Source organism: Erinaceus europaeus, chromosome 22 (genome assembly GCF_950295315.1).
Source record: "Erinaceus europaeus chromosome 22, mEriEur2.1, whole genome shotgun sequence".
In the NCBI taxonomy this organism is placed as follows: Eukaryota; Metazoa; Chordata; class Mammalia; order Eulipotyphla; family Erinaceidae; genus Erinaceus; species Erinaceus europaeus.
The window spans coordinates 851,878-870,405 of record NC_080183.1 but is presented as its reverse complement, the minus strand read 5'-3'; the positions used below and the strand labels follow the sequence as shown (position 1 = coordinate 870,405).

The following is an 18,528-nucleotide window of genomic DNA, read 5'->3' as shown; positions in this document are numbered from 1 at the left end:
CTCTGAGAGCAGGCACAGCCAGAAACCCACGCGGAAGGAACAGACCTACCAGCTGCACCCGGCGGCTCTCTCACAGTGATGGCACTAGGCTGAGAAAGAAGCCCAGCCAAGGAGACACAACACGGTGGGTGGTGGCTGAGAGTGCAGCCAGCACAGGGGGATGGTTTCAGAGGGATCTAGAAGGACAGCAGAAAGCAAAACGGTCTGGGGAAGGATGGTGCTGAAGGGGCACGGCCTCAGAGCATGCTGGAGCTAGCTCCTGCGAGGCCAGCACGGGGGAGCCGAGGACTAGGCACCCACATCACCTCCTCTGGAATCGGACACCCGAGGAGGGTGATGGCAGGATCTGGCTCTGCCGCCATAGTGTTGCTGGGCATCAGTCTGCACGGCTCCACCACTCCTGAAGGCCCTGTGCCGTTTGTTTGTTTGTTTGTTTGTTTGTTTGTTTGTTTGTTTGTTTGTTTGTTTCAGACAGACATAGGAGAAATGGGGTGGGGGAGATAACTTAGGCACTGCTCCATTGATCGTGAGGACGGAGGCTCGAACCCATAAGGTGTGCACTCTACAGGGTACACCAGCACAGGATCTAGTTCCTGACAGAGTTTGTGCTCAGGCTGAGACTAAGAATGTGGCTACTCGCCTCCTGCCTCTTGGCAGTCTGCTGAAAGGAAGCAGAAATTTGAACCCAAGTACAGTGACTATGTAAAAATGCATCTGCTACCAACTTAAATTTGCTTCTTTTCCAAAGTTTCTGCATAAACCACAACAGTTGGTCATGTTTAAACACCATTTATTCTCACTTAAATTAAAAAAAAAAACTTACACATGTATTATAACTAAAAGCTCTTTCAAGGAGGCAGTAACAAACCAGAAAGGCAATTCTGACTGTTCCATAATGAACAGTTTTTTAAATTTTTTCTTTCTAAACAATAAGCATTCATTCATCTATTGGACAGGGACAGAGAGACGGAAGGGAGACAGAAAAAAGAGGAGAGAGGCTACAGCAGCACGGCCTCACTGTGCATGACGCCCTCTCCCCCGCAGGTGAGCACAGGGACTTGAACCCAGGTCCTTGCACGTGGGGGCTGATGATGTGCACCGTCGCCACCCACTACGGACAGTACTGTTGAAAGGAATTGTGACTGGGCATTCATTAATTAAACTCTCGGGAGCCGGGCAGTAGCACACACCATGTTAAGTGCACATGGTGTAAAGCGCAAGGATCCCAGTTCGAGCCCCCGGCTCCGCACCTGCAGGGGGGTCACTTCACAGGCGGTGAAGCAGGTCTGCAGGTGTCTGTCCTTCTCTCCCCCTCTCTGTGTTCCCCTCCTCTCTCCATTTCTCTCTGTCCTGTCCAACGACGACAAGAACAGTAGCAGCCGTGAGTCACGCACCTGCCCACCGACTGCATGATGTCCAGTAGCAGCGGGGCCGCCAAGTCTGGGCTCAAGTGGATGAAGGTGGACAGGACCACAATGGCCAGCCCCAACGTCTCCTCGTCATACTCCTCAAGGACGGCCCCGCAGTCGTGGCACCTGCAGGAGAGCAGAAGGACGCTTTCCAGGAAGCCCAGCGGAGCACTGAGATGGAGCAGGCTGCCTTCAGCCAGCCACAGTAATGAGACTCAGCAGTCCCCCAAGGAAAAGACCATTCCCCCAGGGAACGTTGCCTCAGACACCCCAACAGCTCCCACATGGGCGCTGGGGGACCCCTGAGACGGCTCATAGCCCGGGGCTGGCACACGCCTCACTGCTCTCCGTTCTGGGAGCCCCAGGACACTGGTGGGAGGTACCACCAGGGTGGCAGCAACTTGATGCTTCCCATTCGCTGGAAAGAAAGATTCCCCGGGGAAAAATGAAAGTTTCAGACTAAAAATTCCCTAGTCTGTCCCTGCCTCTTTTCAAAAGTAAATAAACAAGTGACCTATGTGGGTGCGAGCCAGGATGTGGAGTCAGCAGGACGCAGGGAAGCCCGGCCGTCTTCTCCAGAGGCAGGTGGCCCCAGCCCCCCACACACACATGTACACAGCTTGCTTAATTCTGGGGCTAAGCAGGTAGGCGAAGCTATGGGTGACGTCATGTGGCCTGTATTTGTGATTACTCAAATGAAAAGGATGGTGGGGACTGGGAGTGGCTTACCCGGTTAAGTGTACGCAGTACAAGGATCCAGGTTCAAGCCCTGCCCCCCACCTGCAGGGGGGGATGCTTCACAAGTAGTGAGGCAGGGCTGCAGGTGTTTCTCTTTCTATCTATCTCCCCCTCCTCTCTCAATTTATCTCTGTCCTAGCCAATAAAAAAAGAAAAAAATGGTCTCCAGGAGCAGTGGATTCATAGTGCAGGCACTGAGCCCCAGCGATAACCCTGGAGGCAAAAAAAAAAAAAAACAGTCCCGGGCTTTTGTGGAAACTCCTCCAAAGCTTCACTTCTGAAGTAACTAAGCCGCGTGTGTCCCCACCACAGCCAGTGCTGTGTGGAGCAGGAATAGCGACTCCCAGCGGAGCCTGTGCCCCCGCCAGACCCCCGAGCTGCGCAGAGCGAAGGCGCCCCCTGCGGCCAGCACTTACTTGTCTGTCATCACCGCAGGCTGCTCATCTGTGAACTCCTCGGGGACCGGCACAAACATGCTGACTATGCTGGGCGCGGACAGCAAGCTGGACTTGGTGGCACCTGCACAGGCAACAGAGGGGAGTGGGGTGAGCACTGAGGGCCTCGCCTGCAGACCCACCAAGGTCACCGCAGCCAGAGGCTGTGACCAGGACGGCCCTGGGACATGTTAGATCCCTTCTGGTGAAACAGGCTCAAGAAACACTGTGCTTTGTGCTTGTATGTTGTTCAGAGCCAGACTCCTATCTCTCCCTCTGCTTCCTGATTAAAAAAAACAGGAAGAGTTCAGGTGAGCCAAAAGAGGCGACAAAGAGAAATGGAGGGGAGGGCTGCTTCGCCATCGTGAGACTCAGGTTGGAACCAGCCCTGGGAGGCAACTGGGAGAAGCTCCAAGGCGGCGGTCTCTTTCACTCTCTCCCTCTGTCCAAGGCGGCGGTCTCTTTCACTCTCTCCCTCTGTCCAAGGCGGCCTCTTTCACTCTCTCCCTCTGTCCAAGGCGGCCTCTTTCACTCTCTCCCTCTGTCCAAGGCGGCGGCCTCTTTCACTCTCTCCCTCTGTCCAAGGCGGCGGCCTCTTTCACTCTCTCCCTCTGTCCAAGGCGGCGGTCTCTTTCACTCTCTCCCTCTGTCCAAGGCGGCCTCTTTCACTCTCTCCCTCTGTCCAAGGCGGCGGTCTCTTTCACTCTCTCCCTCTGTCCAAGGCGGCGGCCTCTTTCACTCTCTCCCTCTGTCCAAGGCGGCCTCTTTCACTCTCTCCCTCTGTCCAAGGTGGCGGTCTCTTTCACTCTCTCCCTCTGTCCAAGGCGGCCTCTTTCACTCTCTCCCTCTGTCCAAGGCGGCCTCTTTCACTCTCTCCCTCTGTCCAAGGCGGCGGCCTCTTTCACTCTCTCCCTCTGTCCAAGGCGGCGGTCTCTTTCACTCTCTCCCTCTGTCCAAGGCGGCGGTCTCTTTCACTCTCTCCCTCTGTCCAAGGCGGCCTCTTTCACTCTCTCCCTCTGTCCAAGGCGGCGGTCTCTTTCACTCTCTCCCTCTGTCCAAGGCGGCGGCCTCTTTCACTCTCTCCCTCTGTCCAAGGCGGCGGCCTCTTTCACTCTCTCCCTCTGTCCAAGGCGGCGGCCTCTTTCACTCTCTCCCTCTGTCCAAGGCGGCCTCTTTCACTCTCTCCCTCTGTCCAAGGTGGCCTCTTTCACTCTCTCCCTCTGTCCAAGGCGGCGGCCTCTTTCACTCTCTCCCTCTGTCCAAGGCGGCCTCTTTCACTCTCTCCCTCTGTCCAAGGCGGCGGTCTCTTTCACTCTCTCCCTCTGTCCAAGGCGGCCTCTTTCACTCTCTCCCTCTGTCCAAGGCGTCGGCCTCTTTCACTCTCTCCCTCTGTCCAAGGCGGCGGCCTCTTTCACTCTCTCCCTCTGTCCAAGGCGGCGGCCTCTTTCACTCTCTCCCTCTGTCCAAGGTGGCGGCCTCTTTCACTCTCTCCCTCTGTCCAAGGCGGCGGCCTCTTTCACTCTCTCCCTCTGTCCAAGGCGGCGGCCTCTTTCACTCTCTCCCTCTGTCCAAGGCGGCCTCTTTCACTCTCTCCCTCTGTCCAAGGCGGCGGCCTCTTTCACTCTCTCCCTCTGTCCAAGGCGGCGGCCTCTTTCACTCTCTCCCTCTGTCCAAGGCGGCCTCTTTCACTCTCTCCCTCTGTCCAAGGTGGCCTCTTTCACTCTCTCCCTCTGTCCAAGGCGGCGGCCTCTTTCACTCTCTCCCTCTGTCCAAGGCGGCCTCTTTCACTCTCTCCCTCTGTCCAAGGCGGCGGTCTCTTTCACTCTCTCCCTCTGTCCAAGGCGGCCTCTTTCACTCTCTCCCTCTGTCCAAGGCGGCGGTCTCTTTCACTCTCTCCCTCTGTCCAAGGCGGCGGCCTCTTTCACTCTCTCCCTCTGTCCAAGGCGGCGGCCTCTTTCACTCTCTCCCTCTGTCCAAGGCGGCCTCTTTCACTCTCTCCCTCTGTCCAAGGCGGCGGTCTCTTTCACTCTCTCCCTCTGTCCAAGGCGGCCTCTTTCACTCTCTCCCTCTGTCCAAGGCGGCGGCCTCTTTCACTCTCTCCCTCTGTCCAAGGCGGCCTCTTTCACTCTCTCCCTCTGTCCAAGGTGGCCTCTTTCACTCTCTCCCTCTGTCCAAGGCGGCGGCCTCTTTCACTCTCTCCCTCTGTCCAAGGCGGCCTCTTTCACTCTCTCCCTCTGTCCAAGGCGGCGGTCTCTTTCACTCTCTCCCTCTGTCCAAGGCGGCCTCTTTCACTCTCTCCCTCTGTCCAAGGCGTCGGCCTCTTTCACTCTCTCCCTCTGTCCAAGGCGGCGGCCTCTTTCACTCTCTCCCTCTGTCCAAGGCGGCGGCCTCTTTCACTCTCTCCCTCTGTCCAAGGTGGCGGCCTCTTTCACTCTCTCCCTCTGTCCAAGGCGGCGGCCTCTTTCACTCTCTCCCTCTGTCCAAGGCGGCGGCCTCTTTCACTCTCTCCCTCTGTCCAAGGCGGCCTCTTTCACTCTCTCCCTCTGTCCAAGGTGGCCTCTTTCACTCTCTCCCTCTGTCCAAGGCGGCGGCCTCTTTCACTCTCTCCCTCTGTCCAAGGCGGCGGCCTCTTTCACTCTCTCCCTCTGTCCAAGGCGGCCTCTTTCACTCTCTCCCTCTGTCCAAGGCGGCGGCCTCTTTCACTCTCTCCCTCTGTCCAAGGCGGCCTCTTTCACTCTCTCCCTCTGTCCAAGGCGGCGGCCTCTTTCACTCTCTCCCTCTGTCCAAGGCGGCCTCTTTCACTCTCTCCCTCTGTCCAAGGCGGCCTCTTTCACTCTCTCCCTCTGTCCAAGGTGGCCTCTTTCACTCTCTCCCTCTGTCCAAGGCGGCCTCTTTCACTCTCTCCCTCTGTCCAAGGCGGCGGCCTCTTTCACTCTCTCCCTCTGTCCAAGGCGGCGGCCTCTTTCACTCTCTCCCTCTGTCCAAGGCGGCGGCCTCTTTCACTCTCTCCCTCTGTCCAAGGCGGCCTCTTTCACTCTCTCCCTCTGTCCAAGGCGGCGGCCTCTTTCACTCTCTCCCTCTGTCCAAGGCGGCCTCTTTCACTCTCTCCCTCTGTCCAAGGCGGCGGTCTCTTTCACTCTCTCCCTCTGTCTCGTTCTCGGCATTCCCCTCCCTCTCTGTCTCTCTCTCTTTCTTTCCCCGTAGATACATATATGTATATTCTGAAAAAGCCATCCCAGAGCAGTGGAGCCCTGGCAATGACAGAGAGAGAGAGAGAGGATCTGGGGACATATTCAATAGCAACTTTAAATGAGAGTTACAGGATCAGGCAGTGGCACATGTGCAAGGGCCCGGGTTCAAGCCCCCGCTCCCCACCTGTAGGGAGGTTCACGAGCTTTGGAGCAGGGCTGACGGTGTCTGTCTTTCCTTCTCCCTCTCTTCCTTCCCCTCCCCTCCCCTCTCAATTCTCTCTTTCCTATCAGAAATAAGAAAAATAAATTAAATAAAGCAATAAATGGAAAGTAAATAAATGACTAGCAGCACCCATATAAGGTGGACATGACCACAAGTGTCCGACATGACAGCGCTTTCCCAAAAGTCACAAGTGGGGAGGGAAGGAGGCCCAACAGCGCTACACAACTGTGGAGGGGAGACATCTGACTTGGCACTGTCTTCTACCTGTGAGAAAATGCTTGGTTTTTCAAACTGAGATGAATGAATTTAATATGTGAGCATGAAATGTCAAGGGTCCTGAAGGCAATATCTAGGGCCTTCAGCCAGCCCACGGTGTGGCCGTTAGAGCATCAGTGTTTGGGAGAGGTGCTGCCACACTGAGTAGAGCTCACGTGTCACCGTGAGCAGGAAACCGAGTCCCTGGCATCTACCTGCAGGGGAGCTAGGTGAGTGATGGAGCAGAGCTGCATGTCTCTCCCTCTTCCCCCGCCATTTCTATCTGCCTCTCATCCTCTACTAAAAAAGAGAAAATGCAGGCGCCAGGAGCAGCACCATGCAGGGCCCATGTTGGTCCATACTCCCAGAGGGGTAAAGGAGAGGAGTTTCCAGTGGCGGGTGTAAACAAAGCTCCGATGGTGGGAACTGTGTGGAATCACATCCCTACCACAAGTATACAGTCACTAATAAAAAACAAGACATTAAGAAAGCATTTGTGAGGGGCAGGAAACCTGCAGACCTAAGCAGCGGGGCACAGGGGACGGGGGGCCTGAGAACCCTCTACCTCATTCCTCAGGTCCCAGGCAAAGAAGCCGAATGCTGCTTCTGTGCTCAGCACCTCTGGACAGCGTTCATGCCCAGGTGCATCCTGTGTGTCTCTAGCAAACACCTTTAACTGCTTCATAAAGATGCTGCTTTGAGTGAACAACCAGCTTTTCCTTCTGTAGGCATGCCTACCAGCTAGCCAATGAGAGAAATGGGTAATCACCAGGTCCAGATAAAAGACAAATCTGATTATTAAACAGTATGGTCAATGCCCCCAAGACCTGTAAATAATTTATGAAAAAGAGACCTGCAAATTAGCATTTCTTCAATGAAAATTTTTTCCCATAAAATAATAAAATGGGAGCCGGTGGCACACTGGCTGAACACACATCACAATGCAAAAGGACCCGAGGTTCAAGTCCCCAGTCCCCACCTGCAGAGAAGAGCTTTGCAAACAGTGAAGCACATCTGTGGGTGTCTCTCCTCCATCCCCCTCCCTTCTTATTTCTTTCTATCAACAGATAAATAAAATCTTTTTTAAAGAATGTTAAAATAGCAGTAATAATGAACACTACGGTAAAGTGTAAGGAGTTGCTCTAAAAAACCAAAGTACAGGGGCCAGGTGGTGGCACACCTGGTTGAGCGCACATGTCATAGTGCACAAGGTCCCAGGTTCGAGCCCCCGGTTCCCACCTGCAGGGGGAAAGCTTCACGAGTAGTGAGGCAGGGCTGCAGGTGTCTGTCTCTTTCCCTCTCTATCACCCCCTTCCGTCTCAATTTCTGGCTGTTTCTATCCAATAAATAAAGAGAATAAAAAAATTTTTTAACTTTAAAAAAATAAATTAAAATAAAATAAAAAGCCAAAGTACAGAAGGCTGAATTTAAAAGCTTGTGCTTCTTGGGCATCAACAGATCATGCTTCCTGCAGGCCCACGTGCCTGAGCCAAAGTTGGGAGAAGTCACATGGCAAGGGCCAGAGCAGATGAGCAAGCTCCCACATCTATCGTTAACAGAGCTGTCACCACTCAGAGCTACGACCAGCGACTTCCATGTAGTAACCACAGAACCAAGAAGAGGAAGCAAAGCCATCTGGCTGCTCCCCACCACAAAAGCATCAGAAAGCGTTTTCCCAGGATAACAGAACGTGCGGTGCAGCACTTGTGGTCGTGTCCGTAATAGCAGGTGGGTTCCACCAGTGCATTAGCGCCCCCAGGATAACAGAATGTGCAGTGCAGCACTTGTGGTCATGTCCGTAATAGCAGGTGGGTTCCACCAGTGCATTAGCGCCCCCAGGATAACAGAATGTGTGGTGCAGCACTTGCGGTCGTGTCTGTAATAACAGGTGGGTTCCACCAGTGCATTAGCGCCCCCAGGATAACAGAATGTGCGGTGCAGCACTTGTGGTCATGTCCGTAATAGCAGGTGGGTTCCACCAGTGCATTAGCACCCCAGGCAAGACCAGCTGAGCTGATAGATTTCTGAGTGGTCTCCTGATGCAGAAACAAAGGGATGCACCAGGAGGGCAGAGATGCAAGAGGACGCTATGAACTCCAGCTGTCTGTGTAACAATTGAGTCATGACGAAGTCTGCAGTACCAAAGGCACCCCCAAGTTCCAAGTTCAGAGAAGCCGATACAGGGTGAAATGAGAGTCTGATATGTATTAGGATCCAAGCGTGGGTGGTCAGGAAATCACCCATGGGTGGCTATTCCCAAAACGGGGAAAAATTGTGTGTGTGTGTGTGTGTGTGTGTGTGTGTGTGTGTGTGTGTCTGTGTGTGTGTGTATGTATCTCTCTGTGTGTGTCTCTCTGTGTGTGTGTCTATGTACGTGCCTGTCTGTGTGTGTGTCTGCCTGTCTGTGTGTGTGTGTGTGTGTGTGTCTGTGTATATGTATCTCTCTGTGTGTGTCTCTCTGTGTGTGTGTCTATGTACGTGCCTGTCTGTGTGTGTGTCTGCCTGTCTGTGTGTGTGTGTGTGTGTGTCTGTGTATATGTATCTCTCTGTGTGTGTCTCTCTGTGTGTGTGTCTATGTACGTGCCTGTCTGTGTGTGTGTCTGCCTGTCTGTGTGTGTGTGTGTGTGTCTGTGTATATGTATCTCTCTGTGTGTGTCTCTCTGTGTGTGTGTCTATGTACGTGCCTGTCTGTGTGTGTGTCTGCCTGTCTCTGTGTGTGTGTGTGTATGTGTGTGTGTGTATGAGAGAGAGAGGGTGCAGAGGTGTACCCGGTGAAGCAGGTCTGCAAGTATCTCTCTCCCCCTCTGTCTATCTCCCCCTCCTCTCTCAATTTCTCTCTGTCCGATCCAAGAAAATGGGAAAAATGGCACTGCGGCCCAGCAATAACCCTGGAGGCAAAACAAATCAAAAGAAATTATGTGAGCATTTGCAGACTTGCTCTGTGTGGCCCTGGAGTTTAGAAAGTCCATCTCAGGAAGAAGTTTTAGGAGTCATGAGACAGTTGGCCCGTGGCCCCAGGCTCCAGCTCCCAGAGCTGCACCTGCTGCAGAGGAGGCAATGGAACTGACCTCTCGTCCTCAGCGGCTGCCCCTCCAAGTCAGGGTTCAGGCACACCGGCACGTTACACTGCCGTTTCCCAGGCTGTACCTGTTCTGTGGATAAAGAGAACGTCTCAGCACACGCTGTGCTTACCTGCACACATTGCAACACAACAACCTGGGAGCGTTGCTATGGCCCATGAGCGGCATTTATAGGAACTGGCCAGGTTTAGTCCAGAGCTCATAGGGGTTCACCCAAGTCTATGAGATGCAGAAGAAAGCAGGGTGACGTCTAGAATAACCCCCCAAAGTCCAGGTCCTCTCTGCCCCTGAAAAAGCTCAAATCTCAGTCTCCTGATATGAAACGAAAACAATAAATTAAATAAAGGAGAATGTTTCATGCAGATCAGTAAATATATAAGTGATTGCTTCAGGCAGTGCCCACCCAGAAAGGTCACACACAAAGCATGTGGACTGGTGGCAAGGAGGTGACAGGCGTGAGTCGGGAATGAGAGAAGGAGCTTGGGGCCGGGGCAGCAATAGGACAGGTGCATTACAAGAAAGGTGAGGCAGAGTCAGAGGGTCATGGGATGCAGGCAGAAAGAGGGGCAGGTATCCTCTGAGTCGGCAGGCTCATGAGGAGGTGGATCCAAGGGTTCCAAGCTCCAGGAAACCACCATTCCCAGTGGGTCCACACCGAGACGTGTTCTTCTGGAAGCTCCAGAGCCGCTGGGTCCATAGTAGTGAATGAGTGACAGCCACCTGACCTCCAATCACACATTTATTGTCTCTCCTCTGGTGTCGGACTTGGGGAGGACTTTGAACAGAACAACTAAAATGGAAATACTGCAAGGACTCTCTAACTGAACTGGGGGAAAACAGAAAGAAGCATGGGAAGCCAGCTCAGGCATTCCCAGGCGGGAAAGGGAAGGACTACACAAGAAACCAAGGTGACACAAACGAGGCTGACGTCGCGTTGAAGAGTGAAACTTTACTTAAATAGGTAATTAGGCATCACACAGATTTTTGTAGATTAAAAAATTGGATTGGAAATTTGGATCTACCTGCCTTTTTATAAGTATACTGAGTGGGTCATGACTACGAATTGTGTTTGTAGTCAGAATCTAAAGGAATTCGTTTAGGCTGAGCTATTTGCTACAGAAAATGGTAGCATGCTAAAACCACCACCACCACCATCACCTGGGAGCCCCAAACAGGAGCTGGGCATTTCATTACCAGACAATTAGCAGAAGAACCTTCAAATGATCTTTGATTTTTACTTCATCTCAGTAAAGAGATAAAGTTCTCTTTGGTGTGGACATGCCCAGGAGACTCTCAGTGCTGGCCATCCTATGTCTTTCTATCCCCCTGACCTATCAACCTGCACTACTTCCACTTAGCATCATAAAGGGAAGATAAAACATGAACTCTTGAGAGGTGTATGAACTCTTTAAGAAGATAGGAGACTTGAAATTGTCTGACATGCAGGACTGAGCATGGTGTGTGAGCTGTAATTCTCTAGATAAATCTCTTTCATTTTAGGGAGAATAAGGGAAGTCAGGTGAAATGCATACAACTGCTACAGCTTTGAAGACAATCACAACACCTTCAGATTTTGGTTTTGTAAACATTATAATTCCTGCTCCAGGGGAAGACAGAAAATAATCTCAGGGCCGACTGGTGGCGCACCTGGCTGAGCGCACGTGTTACAGTGCGCAAGGACCCAGGTTCGAGTCCCCAGTCCCCACCTGCAGGGGGAAAGCTTCAAGAGTGGTGAAGCAGTGTTGCAGGGGTCTCTCTGTCTCTCTCCCTCTCTGTCACTCCCTTCCCTCTAGATTTCTGACTGCTTCTATCCAATAAGTAAATAAAGATTTAAAAAATTAAAAAAGAAAAGAATCTCTTAAACTACAGCCAGAAAGGACTAAGATACTGTGGCCGTCCAGTCCAGGTCACACCACCGTGAGCTGTCCACACACCCTCGAGCCCGTGTGCTGCAAAGTGCACTCACGTCTGTGACCTTGTGACGCAAAAGACCCATTTAGTAAAAAGGAGAAGGTTGGGGAGGAGGAGAGAGCAGAAGAGAGCATCAGGAGGAGGAGGAGGAGAGAAAGCACAGAGCAGGACTGGATGCGTGGGGATGTGTGCAGAGGATGGGAGGATGTTCAGCCAACGGGGAGCAGTGTCAGGCCAGCCCATTCTGTGTCAGCGCTGAGGCGAGACACAGTTCCGCTGTGCGAGGTGAGGGCACGGGGCTCAGTGGTCTCATGCTGGCTGATGCACAGAGCTCATGTTCCCAGAGCAGAGCTGGTCGACTACTAGTGCTAACACATGTGGGGCTTCCGAGTTCCCGGATCAGGATCCTGGGATCTGCTCTTCTGGCCGGCTTTCTCATCACACCATGAGATCACAGTAACACCCCTCTATTGACACACTAATGTTCATATCATGCAACACCCACATAGGCAGCATCTGATCCTCAAGAGAAGACTTAGACTAGATGCATCAACAGTGGCTCTGGAACAACTGGGAAGTTTAAAAAGACACGAACTGATGACCTAAAGGTTAAAAAAAAGACTTGAACCACAAAACACAATAGCAAGTTTATGCCTTAGCAGGGGAGCGGAGGGGACACAGAAAGTGGCATTCACTAGTATGAGAGGGAAAGAGGAATAAAGAAATGTGACCCACCAGTGTCCCAGCTGCTGATGCTATGGGGAGCGCTAGACTGGTGCTCCAGCTGCCGCTTCATTAACTGGCTCATTGTCAGGGCTCCCAGGGATCCCCTTTTCATCTGCCTATACTGAGCTATGTGGAGGAAATTAGCAGAGGGTTACTAGGGGCAACCAGTCTCTCACACAGAGGCTCCACACAGCCAGAGCCTCAACTGAACCTTCACCGACTCTGAATTGCCTGTTAAGCCCCAGGCTTCTGTCCGCACTGCAAGCCACGGCCCTCTGCCCCACTCAGGAAAGAGCAGGACTCATGGGCCCTCGCCTGCTGCCAGCCACGTCTGCTCCAGCTACAATACAGGATGCTGTTCTCTGGCTTGGCTGTCCCCCTACTCCACCTGGAGGGAGACAGGTGGCACTGCTGGAGTAGTGTCGCTGCGGCTACGGTACTTGCAGCCCCCACTAGGCATTCCCCCCACCTTGCACAGCAGGATGACACACACCAACCCCAACTTTTAGAGAGAGAAACAGGAGCCCCAGCCAGCCAAGGAGGCCTCACAAGAACCAAAGTCCATCTCTGCCTGGGCCTCCACCTGCTGCTTGACACGAGTGACTGGAGCAGCATTCCGCTAGGACCTTCGAACCATCTTTACTTTGCAGGAACAGTGGCAGCAGCTGCATTCTGCAGGAAGCACCGACAGGCATCTCACCAATGAATTGTCATGTTGTAAGCATTTCCAAAAACCAGAAGTACAGAGAAAAGCGCTGCTTCCTGTAGAGCGCGGAGTGAGCCTGTCCCGTCCCCGTCCCCTCTCCACCAAGTCCACCCACCTTTTCTGAACCACCCCAAGTATTGTGGATTGAGGACCTGTGCTGCCCCCCTCTCAGAAGTGGGACCTCTGAATTCCATGTCCCAGGAGGAGGTAGTGAAAACTGGGGTGATCGTATGGCTCGGGAGAGTCCCGAGAGGCAGACACAGCTTGTGTGGTCATGGTTCCAGGCAGCAAGTAGGTGAGATGGGAAATTAATTGGAACATTACTTTTCATGTAACTAGCATGCTGTGTGACTAATGGCATTCACGGATGATCTGAAGGGAGGGAGTAATGGGAACTCTTACGTCTTCAAGCCCATATTAACTGAATTCACAGAAATTACGTAAGCCAGGAGGCAAGTCTCTGGTTCTTGCTGTCGGTTGGCAAGATTCATTATTTTATGGCTCACTTGTGAAGTGCTGTTTCAAGGAAAGTTCAAAAGCACATTTTAGAAGCGTGGACCAATTTAAAAAATCAGCAGCATCTAGCAGATGGCAAAGAATCTAGAATGTCAAGCAGCTGAGCAGTTTCCCCCACTGCCGACTGTTGGTCAAGACAGCAGAGAGAGCCCTGAGTGTCGGCACCACACCTCCCGTGGCCATCACACCACCAAGGACTTAGTGGTGAGCTCCTGGTGACCATGCTAAATCCAGAAGGTCTTCCCACGACTCAGTCATGACTGAGACTCAAGGTGTATTTGGTTCACACCGTTTCTGATACATCTCACTAACCCTGAAGTTAGACTAGCTTAATCACCCTGCCTTCACTCACACTAACTTGGCATTCTACTTAGAGCTCACTCCATTTCAAGATGGTGCACGCAGCCTGGGGGGGGTGGGGTGGAAGGAGACGCTTCGATGACTTCAGCACCCAAGCTCAAAAATGGGCATTTTATCATGACAGTAAATAAATATCTTGTGACAAAGGCAAAGGATAAGAACTAGATTCAGAGCTCAGTGTTCTTTGCTACAAAGAGGGCAATTATCACTTGGAAGTGCTCTCTCTCTCTCTCTCTCTCTCTCTCTCTCTCTCTCAGAATTTCTGTTCTATTACAAAAGGATCTGGATCCTAATAACAGAACATAGTGCACTTAAATACAGAAGACCGCTTGAGAAATAAATAGACCTCCCATCAATCCCAGTCTCTACCACGCAGGAGCTGTGTGCAACAAAGACACCTTCAGACTTTCTGAGCCTCTGCAGTCTCCTGTCCTGTGAGATGGGGCAATGACTCTGCCATGAAGCCCCGACAGGAGGGAGGGCTGACCAAGACAGAAGTGTGTGCAAACTACTCAGCACAGTGCCTGGCACATGCAAGTGTTAAATGGGTGGCAACTAGCACTCCTGTCATACCCAAAAGCCCCCGAGAACAAGGATTATCCGGTTTGCTTGCTTTCCATGCCAAGCTTGCCAAGCCCAGTGCCTTGTACCCAACAGACATGTAAGACATGCATGCTGAATGAATGAGTGCATGAATGAATTCATGGACGGTGATGATATTGTTCCATACTACCAGTCCAGCATCTAAGTTAAATTTTTTACCTGTTTCTTATTTTTAAGGACCGTCTCATTAAAAAAAAGAAGCGGATGAGAATGAAAACTCTTCAAGTGGTGCCCACGTGAACACAGGGGACTAGTGGACAGCACGCGTGATGGGGTTGGCAGAAGCTGTGCCTCTGTGCATTTGCTTCTCACTAGGAACTGCCCGTGTCCACCTCTTAACTGAGTAAGGCAGATTCCCCTACCTCCACCTCAGTGGCATACAAGCTCCTCGAGGTCAGAATTCAGCAACCACTGAGAGGAGAGAGTTGCCCCCAACAGCTCCTGTAACATTCATGCCATTCCTATTTTCAGATCCACAGAGGATCATGGTTGGGGGTTGTGACATAGCTGATGGATTTATTTCATAGTAAATTAGGTAATATTTTTGTCAGTGATGGGGGCTATTCAAAGTTAACTTAAGCCATTTCTTTTGGACCTTGGCCAAACATATGTCGATCTCTTGAGATGCTGATAGAAATGGGTCTACATGTCAGGGTCTCTGTCACCAAGAAAGCAGACACAATATTTCAGAATCTCCCCCAGGAATGCCAACACTGAGAGCAGTGCTCCAAAGTCACTGTGCAGGTGAAATGACCATCAAGGAAATCTTACTTGATACTGGGTGGCCACTTGCTTCAGGAAGGCCTGCTTCTAACGTCGGGGCAGAGGAGGACTCTCGAGGCATTTCCAAAGCTGAAAGTCCTTTCGTAGAAGGATCTACAAACAGAAATGTTGTTTAAAACCTGGGGCTCTTGATTAAGAGCAAGTTCAAGATACTTCCCTGGATCTGTCCACCTGATACACTCATTTAAGTCAGTGTGCCTGCTGAGCTTACCCCTAATTTTTAAGTTGTTTATCTGTTTTAATGACAGAGATACAGAGAGACACAAAGAGAAATGCAGAGCCCTGCTCAGCTCTGGCTTCTGGTGGTGCTGGGGAGTGAACCTTGGACTTCTGCAGAACCATGATGCTGTCTCCCCCACCCTTTACGTTCTTGGAAACACTGGTCCCAGAGTTCCCAGGAGCATGGCCTGCACGTGGCACCTATGTCCAAGCCTCTGCCACTTCCAGTACCCCCCATCACATAGTCAAAATACACACAGTGCCCTCTCTTTGCCTTCTCCGCCTCAATTTTATGCTCTATTGCAGAGCAGGACCACCACTAGTGTAAACCCAGATGGCTGGAAGCTAATTTCATGCATTCCTTGAAAGACCATTAAGGCTTTTAAAGTAGTGGCGAATTTTTCATTTTAAAGAAACGTCTTCACTAGAAGATACTTCTTCCTAATCACTAGTGTCAGGGTGCTTTTCGCTCCATCTTGAAGTCCTCCACTTATATCCAGCTGAAGACAATACAAAAATATCTGGAAGAGCTGCACAGTTACTAGCTTAAAGGACGGCCATCCAGGGTCTCCCCATCTGCAGCAAATGCTGCACTGGCCACTCATACCATTCACCCGCTCACTAAGTATTTGCCAACACGGGGCTGGGCACTGAGTACAGTCAGCAGACAAACCTGACAAAGTCCTTCCACTTGGGGCCTTTGACTTCAGCAAGGAGAGACATAAAGACCAAAAACCATAGGTTAGAACAGCACTTCTCCAGAGAAGAAAGGGAACAGAAGGCTTCAACATGTCGGGGAGTATAGTTAGCTGCCCTACTGGAAGGAACTTCCAGAACCTGGTTTGGCCACAGAATGAAAGGCAGTGGGGAGTGGGCTGGGAGACAGTGTCACAGCTCTGCGTGGGGGGCTGATGGTAGAAAGTATCCAGCAGACAGCAGAAACTGGGCTTTCTCATCAGCCATCGTCCCAAATGACCCTACAGCCAATGCCTCGCCACCGAGCTCTGCTTTAAGCCTGTATGTCTGTTCTTTCTGTAGACACCATAGCTCATGACAGCACAGCTGGCGTGAAAAGAGAGCTGAAATCACGCTTTTCTGTCTGAGGAGGCAAAACGCTATTTGGAAGGCCTATGGCCACCACTACCCTTACTCCCTAAGCTGGTCAGGAACTGGCAGTAGAGCAGAGCAACAGCCAATACAAAACACGCACAGAGCCGTGTCCCCTCTGAACCCAACACGCCCAGTGAGCGGACTTTAGGGCCACCCTGGGCACCAGAGAGCTGGGTGCACACTGGACGGCAGGCACACCCCATGTAGGCGGAGGGGAGGAAGCGGCGAGCCCGGCTCACCTGGGTCCTGCTCTGCCAGTCTGTCTGGGATGTTGAAGATGTCCAGGTACTCCCTCTGGATGGCACTCACGGCGATCTTTCTCTGCTTCCTCTGCCTGGGAACAATCTGGATCTTAAATTCCGATTCCTCGGCTCCCTCCTCCCCCACCTTCCTCTGGGAATTCTGCTCCATGTCTAAGTTGGCACTGATGTCGGGCTTCTCCCCACCCGTGGGGGCCTCGGTGTCATCAGGAAGCATGAGGAGGACGGTTTTGGCCCCTGAACTTGGCGTCTGCCCACCGAGCCTCTCCTCGGTGCTGGGCTCGGGGTTGTCATCCAGCGATGTCTCCGGGAGAGCAAAAGACTTCTGGAGGTGGTCTCGTTTCTGTTTGAGTGTCAGGGGGCTGCCGGAGGAGAAGTCCTGAGGCTCCTCAGACTTGGAGAGCTCCTCAGAGTCTGAGGGGTCTTCCAGGCCGATGAGTATGGCATCCAGGTCGCCCGCCGACAGACTGTTCCCTGAGTCTTTGGAAGAGAAGTCCCTGGAACAATTCTCCACACTGACTTGCACCAGGGGACTTGTACTCAGGCTGAGGACTGAGGGGTGGCTGGGGAGGGGCGGGGGGGACACGGTGTCCAGGCCAGGGGCACCCTCGTCCCCCTGCTCCATGTTCTCCTCTTCATCACTCTCCACTATGCGCAGAGGCGGAAGCGGCTCAAACAGCAGAGAGTCGCTGTCCGACATGGAGAGCACAGATTGTTTTTCGGGCCCTGAGGTTGAGTCTGAGGACAAGTCTATCAGATCCAAATCCTCTTTGGGGACGGGTCTCACGGGAGAATCCACTTCCACCTCGAACGTCTCCATACAGTTCAGCCTCACTTCCGGAATCACAGGCCTCCGGGCTTCTGGAAAGCCTCCCAGGGCTGGGTTCTCAGGGACCTCAGAGCCGTCAGGCCGCGTAGCTGAGTCCTGCCGGGGATGTCCTGGGTCGGGCTGTCTGGGCAGGATATAGGCAGCCTGGGCGGCTCTGTCTATGTCACAGCAGCGGTCTATGCAGGACTTCCTACGGTGCTCGTCTAATGAAAACAAGAGCGAGTCTGCGTTCCCTATATCAAGAGATTTTTGTTTTAAAGAGCGCAGCTTTTTTTTCTGAACGCTTTCTTCTCTCACACAGTGCAGAATGCTGTCTTGCAATGTACCCGCTTCTCTATATTCAGCCAGCTCTATTTCACCTGATTAAAACAGAAAAAGCTAGTACTGTTTCACTCAGAGACCTCACCGTCCTTCCCCTCATACCTGGGCTACGACTGCCACAAACCCTAATAACCACCCGGGGCCACCAAGAGTACACTAACTCTGGCTATGTGTTTTGCAAGGCTCATTCTACTCCCCAAACCAGGAGCCTTTGGGAGGAGGGAAAGCAAAAGGAGAGCTTAAGATCTTATCTCCAAAACAGGCTTCAGGTTAACTGCTCAGTGCTAGTCACTGTGCACTGGAAGGGCAGGGGTCACATTCGGTTGAGGTAAACCGAGCAGACTGTGTTCAAATCGTGTGAAAGAGAAGCAAACATCTGGCAACAAATGAACTAAGCAAATGGCCCTCTGGGCAACCATGGTGTCGGTGATGCGTCCACCAGTCACGTATATATATGGCTGTGTATATATACAGATATATGCTCGCACGTACATATATCAGAGTAACGGCATTCAAATGTGTGGGAACAGAATAAAATTAAGATTTCACCCCAAAACAAATGGTAGAGTACAACATTTCTGCATGAGTTACTAGGAGGAAAAATTCATACTTCTCTGAACACTCATCTCAACCGGCCGGTATTTCACCATTTTGCTGCCGCCTATCCTTTTCAGTCTTGCAAACAAAGTCTGAGACTCTTTACTGCAGGGTCCAGTAGGTGTGTCATGAATATCAGATTCATCAAAAACACTATCTTCTTCTAATTGGGGAGAGAAAGTCAAAATTACACTTGAGAGGTTATTCTCTCCTAGGCTGTGTCTACACAAGCATTTCGCGGGGCATTTCGCAGAGCA

General features: G+C 51.9%; 1 protein-coding gene across 9 annotated transcripts in view; it reads right to left on the bottom strand.

Annotated features, from left to right (window-relative positions):
- Nucleotides 1-18,528, bottom strand: part of UNC79 (unc-79 homolog, NALCN channel complex subunit) — a 198,914-nt gene that overhangs the window by 47,179 nt on the left and 133,207 nt on the right. For 7 of the 9 annotated variants that reach the window (XR_009547198.1, XM_060180972.1, XM_060180977.1 and 4 more), the window contains 7 exons: nt 18,285-18,434; nt 16,504-17,712; nt 14,924-15,028; nt 11,977-12,093; nt 9,319-9,402; nt 2,564-2,666; nt 1,395-1,535 (listed from right to left, as the gene is read on the bottom strand). Coding sequence is in view for 8 of the 9 variants with exons in the window: in XM_060180972.1 (XP_060036955.1) it covers nt 1,395-1,535; nt 2,564-2,666; nt 9,319-9,402; nt 11,977-12,093; nt 14,924-15,028; nt 16,504-17,712; nt 18,285-18,434 (1,909 nt within the window). In the remaining variant the exon portion in view is untranslated. The remainder of the gene's footprint in view (nt 1-1,394; nt 1,536-2,563; nt 2,667-9,318; nt 9,403-11,976; nt 12,094-14,923; nt 15,029-16,503; nt 17,713-18,284; nt 18,435-18,528) is intronic. The other 2 variants (XM_060180975.1, XM_060180974.1) reach the window with 2 other exon arrangements.